We start from the raw sequence: 17,460 nt of genomic DNA, 5'->3' as shown, positions 1-17,460 counted from the left end.
GTAGCAACATGAGCAAACTCAACAATATAACTATCACATAAAGCATTCTTATCATGAGTCTCATGCATAAAATTATTACTCTCCACATAAGCATAATCAATTTTATTAGTTGTAGTGGGAGCAAATTCAACAAAGTAGCTATCATTATTATTCTCATCATCAAATATAGGAGGCATATTGTAATCATAATCAAATTTATCCTCCATAACAGGCGGTACTAAAAGACCAATATCATTATAATCATCATAAATAGGAGGCAAAGTATCATCAAAGTAAATTTTCTCCTCAATGCTTGGGGGACTAAAAATATCATGCTCATCAAAGCCAGCTTCCCCGAGCTTAGAATTTTCCATATCATTAGCAACAATGGTGTTCAAAGCGTTCATACTAATATGTTCCATAGGTTTTTTAATTTTCGCATCAAACCATCCATATCTTAAATCAGGAAATAGAATAAGAAGCTCATTGTTGTCCATTATGCCCAACTAGTGTAAACAAGAAACAAAAAGATGCAATTGCAGGATCTAAAGGAAATAGCTTCGAGCAAACACACAACGGCAACAGAAAAGTACTTATTACCTGGGACCGGAGTTTGAGTGCCTTTTACCTTTCCTCCCGGCAACGGCGCCAGAAAAGTGCTTGATGTCTACGGGTGCTTCTATTCTTGTAGACAGTGTTGGGCCTCCAAGAGCAGAGGTTTGTAGAACAGCAGCAAGTTTCCCTTAAGTGGATCACCCAAGGTTTATCGAACTCGGGGAGGAAGAGGTCAACGATATCCCTCTCATGCAACCCTGCAACCACAAAGCAAGAAGTCTCTTGTGTCCCCAACACACCTAATAGGTGCACTAGTTCGGCGAAGAGATAGTGAAATACAGGTGGTATGAATAAATGCGAGCAGTAGCAACGGCGCCAGAAAAGTGCTTGCTGGCGTGCAGTTGATGGTAGTAATATTGCAGGAAGTAAACATGTAACAGAACAGTAAACAAGCAGCGATAGCAGTATTTAGGAACAAGGCCTAGGGATCATATTTTCACTAGTGGACACTCTCAACATTGATCACATAACAGAATAAATAAATAGATGCTAGACTCTACACCCTCTTGTTGGATGATGAACACCACTAACTGTGTAGGATTACACGAACCCTCAATGCCGGAGTTAACAAGCTCCACAATATTCAATGTTCATATTTAAATAACCTTAGAGTGCATGACAGATCAACATAACCAAACCAAGTACTAACATAGCATGCACACTGTCACCTTCACACTACAAAAGGAGGAATAGATCACATCAATACTATCATAGCAATAATTAACTTCATAATCTACAAGAGATCACAATCATAGCCTACGCCAAGTACTACACGATGCACACACTGTCACCATTACACCGTGCAGGAGGAATAAACTACTTTAATAACATCACTAGAGTAGCACGCAGATATATTGTGATACAAAACACATTGCAATCATAAAGAGATATAAATAAGCACTTCACTATGCCATTCATAACAGCGAATAAGTATTCTGTGAAATATAGCCTAAGAGACCCACACGGTGCACACACTGTCACCTTTACACACGTGGGACAAGGAGTCTCCGGAGATCACATAAGTAAAATCCACTTGACTAGCATAATGACATCTAGATTACAAGCATCATCATATGAATTTCAATCATGTAAGGCAGCTCATGAGATTATTGTATTGAAGTACATAGGAGAGAGATGAACCATATAGCTACCGGTACAGCCCCGAGCCTCGATGGAGAACTACTCCCTCCTCATGGGAGACAGCAGCGTTGATGAAGATGGCGGTGGTGTTGATGGAGAAGCCTTCCGGGGGCACTTCCCCGTCCCAGCGGCGTGCCGGAACAGAGACTCCTGTCCCCCAGATCTTGGCTTCGCGATGGCGGCGGCTCTGGAAGGTTTTCTCTGGTTTCGTCGAACGTGATAGGGTTTTCGCGACGGAGACTTTAAGTGTGGAAGCTTCGTGTGAAAATAGGACCCTGGGCGTTGATTTCGTCCAATTCCGAGAATATTTCCTTACTAGGATTTCTGAAACCAAATACAGCAGAAAACAGGAACTGGCACTTCGGCATCTCGTCAATAGGTTAGTTCCGGAAAACGCATAAATATGACATAAAGTATGCATAAAACATGTAGATATCATCAATAAAGTAGCATGGAACATAAGAAATTATCGATACGTCGGAGACGTATCAAAATCCTAGTAAGGAAATATTCTCGGAATCAGACGAAATCAATGCCCAGCATCTTAGAATCACACGAAGCTTCCAGAACACCCGAGAGCCGCCAGAGGAGGGCCCTGTGGGCCCTAGATGACAGGCCGGCGCGGCCAGGGCCTGGGCCGCGCCCCCCTGTTGTGTCACCGCATCGTCAGCCTTCCGACTCCGCCTCTTCGCCTATTTAAAGGTCCCTGACCTAAATCTTCGATACGGAAAAGCCACGGTACGAGAAACCTTCCAGAGCCGCCGCCATCGCGAAGCCAAGATCTGGGGGACAGGAGTCTCTGTTCCGGCACGCCGCCGGGACGGGGAAGTGCCCCCGGAAGGCTTCTCCATCGACACCACCGCCATCTTCATCAACGCTACTGTCTCCCATGAGGAGGGAGTAGTTCTCCCTCGAGGCTAAGGGTTGTACCGGTAGCTATGTGGTTAATCTCTCTCCTATGTACTTCAATACAATGATCTCATGAGCTGCCTTACATGATTTAGATTCATATGAGCTTTGTATCACTATTAGTCTATGTGCTACTCTTGTGATGTTATTAAAGTAGTCTATTCCTCCTTCACGGTGTAATGGTGACAGTGTGTGCATCGTGTAGTACTTGGCGTAGGTTATGATCATAATCTCTTGTAGGTTATGGAGTTAATTATTACTATGATAGTATTGATGTGATTTATTCCCCCTTCATAGTGTAAAGGTGACAGTGTGTATGCTATGTTAGTACTCGGTTTAAGTTGCAAAGATCTATTATGCTCTAAAGGTTACTTAAATATGAATGCCGAATGTTGTGGCGCTTGTTAACTCCGGCTTGAGGGAGCTCTTGTAGCCCTACACAACGAATGGTGTTCATCATCAAACAAGAGTATATGTAGCACAAAGGAAGAGAACTTATTTATTATGTGATCAATGTTGAGAGTGTCCACTAGTGAAAGTATGATCCCTAGGCCTTGTTTCCAAATACTGCAATCATCGCTTGTTTACTGTTCTACTGCATCTTTACTTCCTGCAATATTACTACCATCAACTGCACGCCAGCAAGCACTTTTCTGGCGCCGTTACTACTGCTCATATTCATCCATACTACTTGTATTTCACTATCTCTTCGCCGAACTAGTGCACCTATACATCTGACAAGTGTATTAGGTGTGTTGGGGACACAAGAGACTTCTTGTATCGTGATTGCAGGGTTGCTTGAGAGGGATATCTTTGACCTCTTCCTCCCTGAGTTCGATAAACCTTGGGTGATCCACTTAAGGGAAACTTGCTGCTGTTCTACAAACCTCTGCTCTTGGAGGCCCAACACTGTCTACAAGAATAGAAGCACCCGTAGACATCAGTAAACAACAATGAGTCCCTAGTAAGCCTCTTAACTAGCTTGTTGATTAATAGATGATTAGTTTCATAATCATGAACATTGGATGTTATTAATAACAAGGTTATATCATTATATGAATGATGTAATGGACACACCCAATTAAGCGTAGCATAAGATCACGTCATTAAGTTATTTGCTATAAGTTTTTCGATACATAGTTACCTAGTCCTTTCGACCATGAGATCATGTAAATCACTTATACCGGAAAGGTACTTTGATTACATCAAACGCCACTGCGTAAATGGGTGGTTATAAAGGTGGGATTAAGTATCCGGAAAGTATGAGTTGAGGCATATGGATCAACAATGGGAATTGTCCATCCCGATGACGGATAAATATACTCTGGGCCCTCTCGGTGGAATGTCGTCTAATAGCTTGCAAGCATATGAATGGTTCATAAGAGACCACATACCACGACACGAGTAAAGAGTACTTGTCATGAGACGAGGTTGAACAAGGTATAGAGATACCGATGATCAAACCTCGGACAAGTAAAATATCGCGTGACAAAGGGAATCGGTATCATATGTAAATGGTTCAGTCGATCACTAAAGTCATCGTTGAATATGTGGGATCCATTATGGATCTCCAGATCCCGCTATTGGTTATTGGTCGGAGAGAGGTCTAAACCATGTCTACATAGTTCGCGAACCGTAGGGTGACACACTTAAGGTTTGATGTCGTTTAAGTAGATATGGAATATGGAATGGAGTTCGAAGTTTTGTTCGGAGTCTCGGATGGGATCCAGGACATCACGAGGAGGTCCAGAATGATCCGGAGAATAAGATTCATATATGGGAAGTCATATTCCAAGTTTGGAAATGATCCGGTGCATTTATGGCAGGTTCTAGAAGGTTCTAGAAAAGTCCGAAAGAAATCACCATGGAAAGTGGAGTCCCAGAGGGACTCCACCTTGCATGGCCAGCCAACCCTAAAGGGGAGGAGTCCAAGGTGGACTCCCCAAGGGTGGCCGGCCAACCCCCCAAGGAAGGGGTGGGAGTCCCACCTTGAGTGGGATCCCCCACTTGGGTAGGTTTTGTCCCTATGGAAGGTTTTGGTTTCGGGTCTTATTCGAAGACTTGGATACCAACACTTGGGGATTTCCACCTATATAATGAGGAGGAGAGGGAGGGGGCTGCCCACTCTTGGCCGCACCACCTAGGGCTGCCCATGGCCGGCGCCCTAGCCACCCCCTCTCCCCAAACCCTAGCCTCTCCTCCTCCACCACTTCTCCCGCATACGCTTAGGCGAAGCCCTGCCGGAGTTCTCCACCACCACCGCCACCACGCCGTCGTGCTGTCGGGATTCCGAGGAGGATCTACTACTTCCGCTGCCCGCTGGAACGGGGAGAAGGACGTCGTCATCAACACCGAACGTGTGACCGAGTACGGAGGTGCTGCCCGATTGTGGCACCGTCAAGATCTTCTACGCGCTTTTGAAAGCGGCAAGTGATCGTCTACCGCAGCAACGAGAGCCTCCTCTTGTAGGCTTTGGAAATCTTCAAGGGTTAGTCTCGTTCATCCCCTCGTTGCTCCCATCTTCTAGATTGCATCTTGGCTTGGATTGCGTTCTCACGGTAGGAATTTTTTTGTTTTCTATGCTACGAATCCCTTCACTTTATGAGTCCATAAGGTCGTGTATTGGCCTAATCACTCAAGTATGAAAAGAGTTTGATTCAATCACGTCACAAGTTTCTGGGTTTCCGAAACTACCTTAGTACCCTTTCGTAAAACAGGCATAGATTTCGCATACGAACTTCGTTTGGGACGTTCTTTACATTAAATTAAATTCTACAAATTCTCCACAACTTCTATATCCAGCATTTGTTCCGTTTGAGGCCATCTTCGGGTCTGTTTTGGGCGATTTGTAAAAAGTATCCTGCAGGACAGATTTCAGGAAACTCCATATTTCACCATAATGACCGGTTTCCTTCCATATTTGCCTGTTTCCTACACAATAAAGTTTAAAACAAGAATTTAAGCACTTTTGCAACTATTAATAGGTTAGTCCCAATAAATATAATAAAGTTCCAATATAATAAAGATTTTAGTACAATAAACTACAAAGTTCATGTATGAATTTTACATGCATCACTTACATACAAGACCTTCCAATAAAAGAATGTGTTGCCTTTGTACTATAACACGCTTCACCTTCGCATGTCCCATCAAGACGGAACATCAAAAGAAATGTAAATAAATAATTAAAGTGTCAACATATATCAACTTTCAGAGTACACACAAAATCACATGATGCATTGAATTCCATTTACATCAAGCATCTATAATAGTATACAAGACGCGGTGAATAAGAGAGCGGACGAATAGCGCCCGGGCTCCGGTGGTCTGGAAATTATTATACGCAGCATGCGGCGATCCAGCCACTGCGGATCATTAAATGATGTGAATGCTCGTACATGGCGACTTTGCATACGTTGTACATACGTGCTCGTTGTACACGGATCTGGAGCAATCGAATTTAATTCTGATAGGTGGGAGGCGGACGTAAATTGAATTCAGCACCGGTGAGGCGGGGTTTTGGAACAGGTTACATGATGCTCGCGGTTGCCAACCATCGTGTTCCTTCCCGTACCTGTGAGCGCGGTGAAGCCACTGAATTCGCTTTTATTCTTGGCAAAAGAAACACAAAAAGAAAAAAACCGAAAACACATCCCGCATCCAACCCTGAGACCATCACGGTTACGCACATCCAGTAGCTCCAAGCAGCACCCCCATTACGCGCCGCCATCCCCCTTCCCTACCTGGCAATGGGCAGGTGATACTGCATGTGGCGGCGCTTCATCAGCAGGCTGGAGCGAGGTGATCGGGTCCTTGGCAAGTCTGCGTGCTTCGTTTGGGCATACGATTCGGATGGACGCCGGCTTCTTCGAAGATCTGGAGCCGAGGTGACTCGCACATCCCCTGCATCCTCTCCTGACCAAGTGATTTGGAAGTTTTTAGGGATCCAGACTTCCATGTCTTGGTGGCCTGATTCAATTTCTTCCTTCTTGCGTGTGTTGTTTCTGAATTTAGTTTGCAAGCGCTGCTGGTCGGAGGCGGGAGCGGTGTAGATGATGTGGAGGCAGTGGTTGGTTGCTCCTCGCGGCCTGCTGAAGCTACGCCGGTGGCGGCCCCCGGCGACAGCACCGGTTCAACCTCGGGGGAATCTGTTGCAGGAGGACAAAGCACTGCGCGCGTCGATTTGGGGGTCCGGGCAGATGTTTCTGTGATCGATGGCGAAGCCGTTGGAGAACGCGCCGTGGTCTCGGGTTGGAAGAGGAGGTAATTAGCACTCTTTTTGTTCATGTCTTTAGTGTCCTGTTAATCAGATGGAAATTTTATTTTAATTTAACTATGTCAGTATTGCTGGCATACTGATCACATGCCACGAGACCGTGGTTCGTATGTGGACCAAAAATGTCGTAGGTTTAGTTTCCTGCCAGTCGGAGAAATTTGTGTTGCCAGCATCTGCTTCATGGATGAAATCGGGGGAGCCAGTGCAGTTAACACACGGGTTAATTGCTGGTTGGTCTTTTTAGTATGGTAGGTTGCAGAGTAATTTTTGGGGGTTTTGCAATATGTGTTCAAAAAATTGGGATGGAATTTTGGGCACTGAAGTATAATGTTAAGTTCTGTGCCTTCGATGTGGTAGAATTTGTAGGACTACACAGGTGCAACCAAGATACGCCGAAGGAGATAAAACTTTGTGCATGATAATGTTTTGTACTCATGTATAACTTGAGTTCACAGCCAGTTTAGCTAGGCCAGGAAAGGCTATTACATAATTGTACCGACAAAAAATCGAATCTTATATCATGTTCTCATAAACCAAGTTTTTGCGTGCAGGCCCCGTGTTGGGAAGGCCCCTCCCGAACGACCCCTGAACTCCGCCCGGGTCACAGCCCTTGAGCGGACTCTGCGCGAATTCCCAGCCCGCAGCACTGGCGAAGTGATTGTGCCAGAGGTTGGGGTCACGTTTGATTCTGTCGGCGAGGCTTATGACTTTTACAACCTGTACTCTTGGGAACGGGGGTTTGGAGTTAGATATGGCAAAAGCCGGCTAAATGTGGACCGAGTGAAGTGCATGCAAGAGATAGTCTGCGGATGCTCGGTGAGTACTGTTCGCACACTCCTTTCCAGTGGGTATGAGACCTAGGCGTAACTCTGACTGTTTAATTTGTCGCCTCTTTTTCCAGGGGAGGCCTCGATCAACAAACTCGCAGTCAACGAGATGCATGTGCCCTGCTCTCATCCGGTTGCTGCGGTCAAAGGACAATGGGTGGTACATTTGCGAGCACAGAGATGAACACAGCCATGAACTGTCGCCATCTTTCGGAGAGAGGGCTCATTGGCCGTCGCACAGACACATAGATAGCTACACAAAGGATCTGATTAAGCAGCTGAGGGAGAACAACGTCAACCTTGGGAAGGTGTACAACATCATAGGTAGCTTCTTCGGGAAAATGGAGAACATACCTTTCACAAAAAGGGCATTGAAGACTATGTGTGGCAAGATCAGCAGCGAGCAGGCGGATGATGATGTCAGGAAGACAATAGAAGTGTTCTCGGAGATGGGGGCTGCGGATCCGGAATTCACTTATAGCGTGCAAGTGGATGACGACAGCAGGATAATGAACCTGCTGTGGACTACAGGGAAGGGAAGGGCTCAGTACCACTATTTTGGTGATGCAATCATATTCGACACCACGTACCGAACAAATGTTTATGACATGCCGTTCGGACTGATCGTGGGTGTTAACAGCCACTTTCAGAGTGTCATATTCGGTGGTGTTCTGCTAAGGGAAGAAAAGGTAGAAAATTTTGAATGGGTTTTCAGAGAATTTGTGAAGATGATGAGTGGGAAGAATCCGTTGACCATCCTGACAGGTAACTTTTTTGCCATTATTTGTCCACCTAGCCGCGGGATCCGCCAACTGTTTCCCACTATCTGTGGCACATATCTGTTGTTCTAAAACAGCATTTTTCAATTTACTTTTGTGTAATGCAGATCAATGTAGAGCGATGGAAGTAGCTATTGGAAATGTTTTACCTAACACCAAGCATCGATGGTGCAAGTGGCACGTCCTGCGTAAGGCGAAGGAAAGACTTGGTGCGTTGTATGGGAAAAACAGTCAGTTCAAGGTTGATTTCCACCGCATTGTCAACCAGATGTTGACCGCGGAAGAATTCGAGGGGGCCTAGGTTCACATGCTGAGCACATATGCTCTGGAGAAGAACCCGTATCTTTACCAGATATATGAAACAAGGGCCAAATGGGCGAAACCGTACTTCAGTGGCATATTCTGTGCGAGGATGACTAGCACACAGAGGAGTGAAAGTGCGAATCACATGCTCAAGACTTATGTGCCGCCTGGGTCAGCCATGCATGTTTTTGTAAAGCAGTTCAACAAGTTGTTGTTTGATAGAGATGCCGAAGAGAGCTTCCAGGAGAAGAGGACACGCCTGGTAATACAAATCCATGGCTGCGGTGGGAAACCTCGCGGCTCGTTTTATTTGCACACCATATAAAATCTGTGTATCTCTAATTGGAATTATTTGTCCGTTGACCTTTCCACGCGCAGGGTGGGATTGTCTACAAAGTTGGGGAGCCAATCGAGAAACATGCCGCGAAGATATATACTCGTACCATGTTTGAGAAGTTCCAGGAAAGTTTGTACAAGTCAGGGTCTTACTATGTTGACGAGCTGGTGCTAGGAGAGGTCTATGGTGCAACACATTTTGATAGTGAGAGCCGGGAGAAGTGGTGCAAGGTGAAGTTCAGGATTACAATTAGCGGTGGTTATTATACATGCGAATGTGGTATGTACGAACACATGGGCATGCTCTGCTGCCATGTACTGAAGGTAATTGATTTGGACCATGTTCAGTCATTACCCGTTTTTCAGCTGGGCTAGCAGCTGTCTCTCATGGAAGTAGACTGCATTGTGCTATGGGTTAAATTTGTGTTCTAAATCCCCATGCAGGTCCTGTCCCACCTTAGGCTGAAAGAGATTCCAGCCGCGCATGTGCTGAAAAGATGGACTGTCGATGCCCGGGACGTTTTGCCAATGCATCTTGTGCAATACCAAAAAGACCAGGGCCTAGTGACGTCCTTTAGTTTCAGGCACTCCCAGTTGTACCTGAATTGCATGGAAGTTGTGAGGCTGGGCGATGTAAATGTCGACGCATACACCACAGCAATGGAGACAATTATGGTCCTGGTGCCGAAACTGAAGATGGTAGCTGTCGAAAGTGATGGATTAGGGCTAGAGGAGAGGCTGAACGCAAAGAGGGCTCGGGTTGGTTATCAATCAACACAGGGAGTGGGGCAGATCATCCAGAGCGCCAATGTTGGCTCCGATGCAATCAGTCTCGATGCAGCCATCCTCGCTCCATCCAAGAACAGAAGTGGCGGGAGGCCCACAAACAGCCGCGACAAGCCCCACTACGAGACAACTTCGAAGCGGACGAGGTTCTGCACTGTATGCAGGCTACCGGGGCACAAGAGCACGACGTGCCCTGACCGCCCACCAGGTGCGGCGAAACCTAGGAAAGAAGCCAAATGTTCTAACTGTGGGCTGCCAGGACATCGTAAGACGAGTTGTGTCAGCAAAACTCAAGTTGTTTAGGTGTGATTGTGGATTTGCAGTGTAAGGTGTAGACTTAAAAACTATTTCCCGCTTCAGCCATGCTGGAGCATGGTCTTGTTTAGATAAGCAGTCTGTAGATCTAATTGGTAAGATATTTGAGTTTAGTCTGCAACCGATTTGGCTAATGCATTTACCCTAGAAGTTTGTTTGTTATTTTAATCCGACTGTAGAATTGGCCATCTATGTGGTTGCGGTGCATTCAGCCCAACATGTTCAGCCCAACATGTTCGGTAGCTGGCAAAAATCTGACCCAACTTCCTCTGCCTGCTCGCTGCACCGTTCGCATCATAGCTATGGTAACGACGTTGGTGGTTGGCCGTCCACGCAGTACGTATTGGAATACCATGTATCTAAATCTGCTACACCGCTTACCATGATGTCACGCAAAGAAGCGAACGGGTCGATGCTGTAAGGATTTCCGGATCACCCAAGCTCGAGCGTACATGCGAGTTTTCGCGGTGAATAACTCCATGTATATCAAGTTATTCGTGAAATTGGTCACATATGTGCAAATTCTGTTTTTGAATTCACAATATGGTCATGTAAAGACGATTTGTTGCACATCTTAAGATACATATTCTTTGGCAGACTGCCTTCTTGTGACCGCACTAAACCGAATGCAATAACCCTCCAATTTACGGTTTCCAACTTTGAACCAATTGTTGTATACATACAAACCTTTTGAATAAGCAATCATACTGAATAAGGTACACGTATTGTTTGCTTCCTAAAACATGTTTATTAACTGTGATAAGTGATTGCTACCAACATTGGGGTGAATCAACAGGAGTTCATAGTTAAATCATCAAGTATATAGAATTAATATAACTACCACTACACACCGATCTAGATCACTTGATAGGAGTTCACCCCATCTAAATAGTACACCAATGTATGGTTACTTATATTTGTGTACTGGTATAAAATTGGACAATCTAAAAAATATTGTGTACTGAATGTAATTAAGGACACATGGGGCTTGTCAGTCTTACATACTTTTGTTGCAATAGAGTTTCACAAGATCAAACATAGGAATAGAGTGCAAGAAGATTCTTTGTCGATACTTCACACAAATAATCAAAACCCTAAAAGACTGCAAGACACAACAAATTTCGTGAAGCCCCTAGGAATCTAGTATCTATGTCAAGTTGATGATTTACTTTCCATAAGCAGTTTCATCAGCAGCACCACGTTGTACTTATGGACGTGCAAGCACTCGTATACTCACCAGAGAGATCACCGGTTGGCTCTAGAGTAATATGTCTAGGTCGCCGTTGCTTGACATTGTCATGTGAACCAACATCTCTTCATGATGCAGCTACCTCGATAATGGGATCAGAAAACACATAAATTATTATGATTCAATCAATGCACCAAGAAGCACATTATCTAAAGTAACGTGAGAACATAAAGAAAGGAAATCTACATGAATATCAGGTACATTGCCCGAAATTTTCATTTTCTAAATTAAACATATCAATTTTTAATTACCTTGCAGATCTTTACCACTTTGTCCTTTTATAACCCGCAATAGAGAAGAATGGTTTTCACAACATTAAAAAACATTATAGTGAAGACCATATCATATTCAATCTAGCTAAGTAATCAAGATCTAGACATGGGAAAGGAAGTATGTTGCAAAAAATCGATGTATGAAACAATAGATGAAGTACATGGACAGGTTGTAAGAAGCTAACCAAGTATTGACAACTTCACGACACTAGTTAATTTCAATAGTTTTGGATGCTAAGATATTCGCAACTTCACGGCAACGACAACTACTAACTTTTTTTTTTGCATGTAACAACATCAACTAACTTGAAGAGTTCGGAATGGTAAGAATGTGAGAAATGACAAACTGAAATAGGGGGAAGTAACTTAAGGTCATGTCATCGATAAATATATGTCAAGTTGCTAAGAATTTCACCAGCTACAATTTGTGCAGGGGAATACATGCATAACCACATCCTTTAAAGTAGTTCTCGAATTGTCTACAATAGCAAAATCCATGGCATAAACACATATTCAAGGCGTAAATCCATAACCATAGTCGAATGAAAGATAACATTTAGGTTAGGTCTAAAGTGAGGACATGATATTGGACTTTTGGGGCCGATGGGATAGCCTGCGATTTTTTTACTTTTTTTCCACGAAGAAGTTTAACGTCACTACACGCTATGCATTTTAGGGCGATATAATGTGTTTAACATTGTAGCGACCATATTTGTTAAACGCAGCGTTGACCGTTCAAATCCGCTGCAGGCTACTGAAACATGCAAAATAGCGCGGTATTTCAAATCGCGCTATTTGGATGGAAAAAAAAGAAACACGATTTTGGATAATAAAAAGAGAAAAGAAAAAAGGAAAACCTTTTCGTTGCTGTACGCGACTTTATATATAGCCCCCCCGGAGGCAGTTCCGCGTTGGACTTGACCTCGCGCCGCCTCCTCTTTTCCTCCCTCCCCCAATCTCTCTAAACCCGCACCAGACGCAGACGCAGCTCTTCTAGGGTTTGCTCCACCCCCAAACCCTACCGCCAGATTGCCCCGAATCCCGACTACGACCGAGGTAATCCGCCTGCTCCTCGCGCCCTCTCCCCGGGCCGCGGCCTAGGATCTGCTATTCTCCTCACCGCGCGGTTCCTCAGATTCCGCTTGTTGCTGCAGGCGGCGGCTGCGACTGCGAGCTAGCGCCATGGCGGGGTACCCGGAGGACAACCAGCACGCCATGAACGGCTACGAGGAGGTCGAGGAAGTGGAGGAGGTTGACGAGGAGGAGGGCCACCAGGGGAGGCGGGGAAGGCGAGATGGGGGCGATGGCCTTGGAAACTACGGCGACGCCGGTGGGGACGACGGCAGGGCGGGCGGTGGTGACTCGTCGGGGTAAGTGATTTGGTCTATAGAGCTTCTATCTCTTCTGGATTCCGAGGCTGTTGCCGCGGACTCATGTTTCGGATCCTTGCAGGAAGATTTTCGTCGGAGGCGTTGCTTGGGAGACCACTGAAGGTATAATAAGATGGCTCTCTTACTTTTTCCTACTTAATAATAGTTCCAGATTTATAGGCGGATTCTTGTTAAATTGGTTCAGATGCCAATGTAAATTTTGCAGCTCACCGCCTTTTAATTGATTGAAATATAAACTGACTGATGCAACCGCAATTAGATGCAGCTTCTTAATAGTGAATCTGAACAAGTGTAATTAGCTGAAACATGTAATTAGTGCTGTTATAGGTCCAGTATAAGCATTTCATTGTGAGAAGTTATGCAGCTCCTTTTAATGCACTGTTGTACTTTGTCATATGAGATGTTATGCATCCACAAGCGAACAAATCCCGTTTTCTTGTTTAATGATTTTCAGTATGATCTTATTCAAAAAATTATGCTAGTTTGGACTGCAAGTGCTGTACTTTTATTATAGTTAATGCAAATCACTTCTGTGATGTGTGTCCGGCAGAATATCCATCTTCTGCAGCCAGCTAATAGGAAAATGATGATGCTTGGGGATACATGGGCTGTAAAAATTGTTTTGCATAATGGTTGATTTGTTTGCATTTCAAAACTGTTTTGGTTCTTGTGCCAAAGGATAGTTGTTCTACATTTTTCTGCACTGTTGACCTCATATATGGTATAGTTTGGTTATTCAATATGTCTGCAGTCTTATCCAAACATAAAGTTCATTTGTTCACTTTCGCTTGAGTGGTTATCATAGCCATGAGCTCACATTCTTTTTGGTAACAATTTGCTGATCCATTTATGTCATTATTATTATTATCATCATATTTTACTATGTTCGGTATAAGAACGTGGGTACATTATATGATCAGCACAATTAACAGTATCTATCTGCATACTGCATTAAGCTAATTTTGTTACTGATAGCAGACATATATATTTTTGTATAAATGATACTTGTGTAAGATCAACACTGTATCATCTTTTCATCCCTCCCTATCGTTTTGTCAATTGTCTTACACATATTCACTCTTCTTTTCGGCGGAGTAGATCTTCAGTTTCCTTTGAATGCTGTATTATGCACCTGGTTCATGCAATAAAATTCTAATAGTTTTGTCTAAAATTAAAGTAGAAATGAGAATGTGTTTTTCGGGGAATGGATTACTTAGTGTTGCTGTATTTATCTATTGGTGTTCTTTCCTGAGTGGGTTAGCTACGCCGGCTGCTTTTATGTGGAATGATTCTGCCTTATTACAAACACCGCAAATTCTTCAATACTCCCTGGTTTCCAGTCTGATTTATGTTTAGCAATCTAGTTTATTCTTCTTTCCCCGATTGACAATTGTGTATGGTTTATCTGTTTGTATGTAGAATCATTCTCCAAGCATTTTGGGAAGTACGGGGCTATAACTGATTCTGTAATTATGAAGGACAAGCATACTAAGATGCCTCGTGGATTTGGATTTGTTACATTTTCTGATCCATCTGTAATAGACAAGGTTTTGGAGGATGAACACAATATAGATGGAAGAACGGTAGGATATCTTAATTTAGATTGGCCCTTACGTGTGACCTCAGTGTACAGTTCACTCTTAGTTGCACAGTTGCACGATAATTAAATTAAATTGTTCGGCTTCTCTGGATCTCTCTCAATTTATGAGCTATTCAGGTTGAAGTAAAAAGGACGGTCCCGAGGGAAGAAATGTCCACAAAAGATGGCCCCAAGACAAGAAAGATCTTTGTTGGTGGGCTACCATCAACACTAACTGAAGGTAACTAGTTGTTACAAATAACTGACCTTGAACTCACTTTGGTTTTGATAAAAACTGATAAGCAATGCAATTTCAGATGATTTGAGGGATCACTTTTCCTCATATGGTAAGGTGGCTGAACACCAGATAATGGTGGATCACAGCACTGGGCGCTCAAGAGGTTTTGGCTTTGTCACCTTCGAAAGTGAGGATTCTGTTGAAAGGGTCATATCAGAGGGAAGAATGCGTGATCTTGGCGGGAAGCAGGTCTGAATCTTCTCCTGTTTTCAAACATCTTTGATCTGTAGACTTACATTATCGTGCTAATAAGTCGTCCTTTACGAACACGGGCAACTTGGTAACAAACATAAAAGCTAAGGATAGTAAAAGTTATTAAATGTCCATTTGTTCAATATATAAGAACAAGTGAATTATATACCAAATGAAGATTTTTGTATCCAACTGTTCAGTCCAAAACTGTGACTGGAGCTTAGGATATATTTTTGAAGCTACTGATTGTAGCTTGTTGTGATTGCTGCCACTCTATTGCATGTGTTCTGATATAGAGTTTTTTATTTATGCATTAATTCACATTTTCTTTCCGCAAATGGATTAGAAACTTATCTGGGTGTGTACACCAATATAAGATTCTACTATGCTGTGTACTCGGGTTGAGCTGTTAGCTTGACGAAGATGTTGACATTTCAAGTAATTTTCTATTCAGGTTGAAATAAAGAAGGCTGAACCAAAGAAACATGGAGGTGATCACAGTAGTAATGCGAGATCTAGTCATGCAGGTGGTGGTTACCGTAGTTCTTACCGTAGTGGTGGAGCTGCTGCTGGTGGTGGTAATAGCGGCGGTGGTGGTGGCAGTGCTAGTGGCTATGGCTATGGTGGTGCCCATCGATCTGCTGCTGCTGGAAGTTACTACGATAGCACAGGATATGGTTATGGTAGAGGAGGCTATGGCGCTGCCTATGGAGGCAATGCTGGATTTGGGTCTGGCTATGGTGGTGGGTATGGTGGCTCTATGTACGGAGGTGCTTATGGTGCATATGGAGCATATGGTGCCGGTGCCTATGGCGGTGGTGCTTATGGTGGTGGTGCCTATGGTGGTGGTGCATATGGAGGTGGTGCTTATGGTGGTGGTGGTGCCCCAGGTGGCTATGGTGCTGCAGGTGGGTATGGTAGTTATGGGGGAGCAGGGGGTGCTGCTGGTGGCGGGAGTGCAGGTGGTCGTGGTTCTAGCAGGTACCATCCGTATGGGAAGTAAGTGCCAACTCACCCAAGTTATTTCTAGGATGCAATAAGCGGGTGCGTCATCATCAGATCTCCTAGAAGTTCGGCATTCATCTTGGTCACCTTAATCGGAGGCATCAGAACATTTTTGGTTTTGCTCAATTAAGTCGTAACCAGGGACAAGTGTTATCTTTGTTGCTGAGCCTGCCCATAGTCCGGTGTAGAAGCTACACATTTAAGCTGTGTTGTATTCTTTAGTTTCTATACGCAGAGCGTTAGAAAACCCTTGAACTAGCCTTTCGTGGTAGTAACAGTATTGGTGTGATAGAACCATATTTGTGCTGTAAGAGATTGTCTACACATTAAGCTGTTGCCAGTTTGAGCTTATATGTAGGGGTAACTTTGAACGATTTGGTTTTATGCTTCCAGTTGATTGTTATCCCCTAGTCGTATTACATGGTAGGTTATGTATAGTCATTCGATAATGCTCATGGTGCTCGAAATGGTCTTGGAAGATGAGTGTAAAAGAACGTGATGAAACGTCTTTTTATGGCACTAAAATTTTCTTCTACTTATCTTTGCAAATTTTAACACCTTTTGGCTGTCTTAAGTAGCTGAATAGTCGTCTTCAGGCGGTCTGGAAATTGTTGATTCCATGCTGATGGCCAGCCTTCAGCGTATTGTGAACCTTTCAAATAGTGCAGTGTGACCAGTGTTGGGCCATTGAGGTGAACTTTGTGTGGCTTTCAGTCAAGCGTTGCGTGCATTCATTCTTGGCAGTTACACCGAAGCTCAGCGACAATCTCACCTTTGAACTTGATCATGCAATTGATTTTAAAGTAAACCAATGCAAGTACTCCTAAGAGGCTTGTCTTTAATACGGTGGACATGGGACAAGTCTTTGTTTTTGTAAGGTGGATTAAGCTGCAGTCAAATCACGAGCAATGGACGCCGAGAGAGCTGGATCGATGCCCTCACTTAACCTTAGTTTGCGTTTTTTTTTTTTCATTTCTTTTCGGTCCCATTTCTTTGTTGGGAAAATCTAATGAGAAGCGCCGCCCGTGCGGTGTCTCCATGCGACGGCGCTTTGCGATTCGTGCGTCGCCATCTAAGGGAGCGAGCGCAGCACTACGTCGCTCCAAAATCTGTCAGCGTCTTTGTTTTTAAATTTCGGGATGCAGGCTACCTGAAATTATTTCATATAATTTTTAGTCCACCGCTCGTTTTTTGGCTGTCGGTTTCACT

The 17,460-nt window shown here is 44.0% G+C and overlaps 2 protein-coding genes across 2 annotated transcripts; both read left to right on the top strand.

Annotated features, from left to right (window-relative positions):
• Positions 1 to 6,495: 6,495 nt before the first annotated feature.
• LOC127310424 (protein FAR1-RELATED SEQUENCE 5-like) lies at positions 6,496 to 8,826 on the top strand. The gene is made up of 5 exons (XM_071822202.1): positions 6,496 to 6,530; positions 6,658 to 6,906; positions 7,471 to 7,735; positions 7,821 to 8,511; positions 8,633 to 8,826. Exons 1-5 carry the CDS (start codon positions 6,496 to 6,498, stop codon positions 8,824 to 8,826), a joined length of 1,434 nt encoding a protein of 477 aa, XP_071678303.1.
• Positions 8,827 to 12,701: 3,875 nt separating this feature from the next.
• Positions 12,702 to 16,625, top strand: LOC127307782 (uncharacterized). Its single transcript, XM_051338562.2, has 7 exons — positions 12,702 to 12,842; positions 12,941 to 13,156; positions 13,239 to 13,279; positions 14,597 to 14,760; positions 14,895 to 14,997; positions 15,074 to 15,243; positions 15,701 to 16,625. The coding sequence occupies exons 2-7, from the start codon at positions 12,969 to 12,971 to the stop codon at positions 16,247 to 16,249; spliced, it is 1,215 nt and encodes a 404-aa protein (XP_051194522.1). The 5' UTR covers positions 12,702 to 12,842; positions 12,941 to 12,968; the 3' UTR covers positions 16,250 to 16,625.
• Positions 16,626 to 17,460: the final 835 nt, after the last annotated feature.

This window comes from Lolium perenne, chromosome 6 (genome assembly GCF_019359855.2).
Source record: "Lolium perenne isolate Kyuss_39 chromosome 6, Kyuss_2.0, whole genome shotgun sequence".
NCBI classification, from domain to species: domain Eukaryota; kingdom Viridiplantae; phylum Streptophyta; class Magnoliopsida; order Poales; family Poaceae; genus Lolium; species Lolium perenne.
Note: the sequence above shows the minus strand (reverse complement) of the source record. Positions and strands in the feature narration are given on the sequence as shown.

What these genes read in the sequence shown, in the direction of transcription:
- LOC127310424 (XM_071822202.1), top strand. Translation starts at nt 6,496, where the DNA reads ATGGACGCCGGCTTCTTCGAAGATCTGGAGCCGAG. An exon ending in TTCGAAGATCTGGAGCCGAG is followed by an intron (nt 6,531 to 6,657) that starts GTGACTCGCACA and finishes TTCTGAATTTAG; the next exon opens with TTTGCAAGCGCTGCTGGTCG. An exon ending in GTCTCGGGTTGGAAGAGGAG is followed by an intron (nt 6,907 to 7,470) that starts GTAATTAGCACT and finishes TTTTGCGTGCAG; the next exon opens with GCCCCGTGTTGGGAAGGCCC.
- LOC127307782 (XM_051338562.2), top strand. Translation starts at nt 12,969, where the DNA reads ATGGCGGGGTACCCGGAGGACAACCAGCACGCCATGAACGGCTACGAG. An exon ending in ACCATCAACACTAACTGAAG is followed by an intron (nt 14,998 to 15,073) that starts GTAACTAGTTGT and finishes ATGCAATTTCAG; the next exon opens with ATGATTTGAGGGATCACTTT. An exon ending in GTGATCTTGGCGGGAAGCAG is followed by an intron (nt 15,244 to 15,700) that starts GTCTGAATCTTC and finishes TTTTCTATTCAG; the next exon opens with GTTGAAATAAAGAAGGCTGA.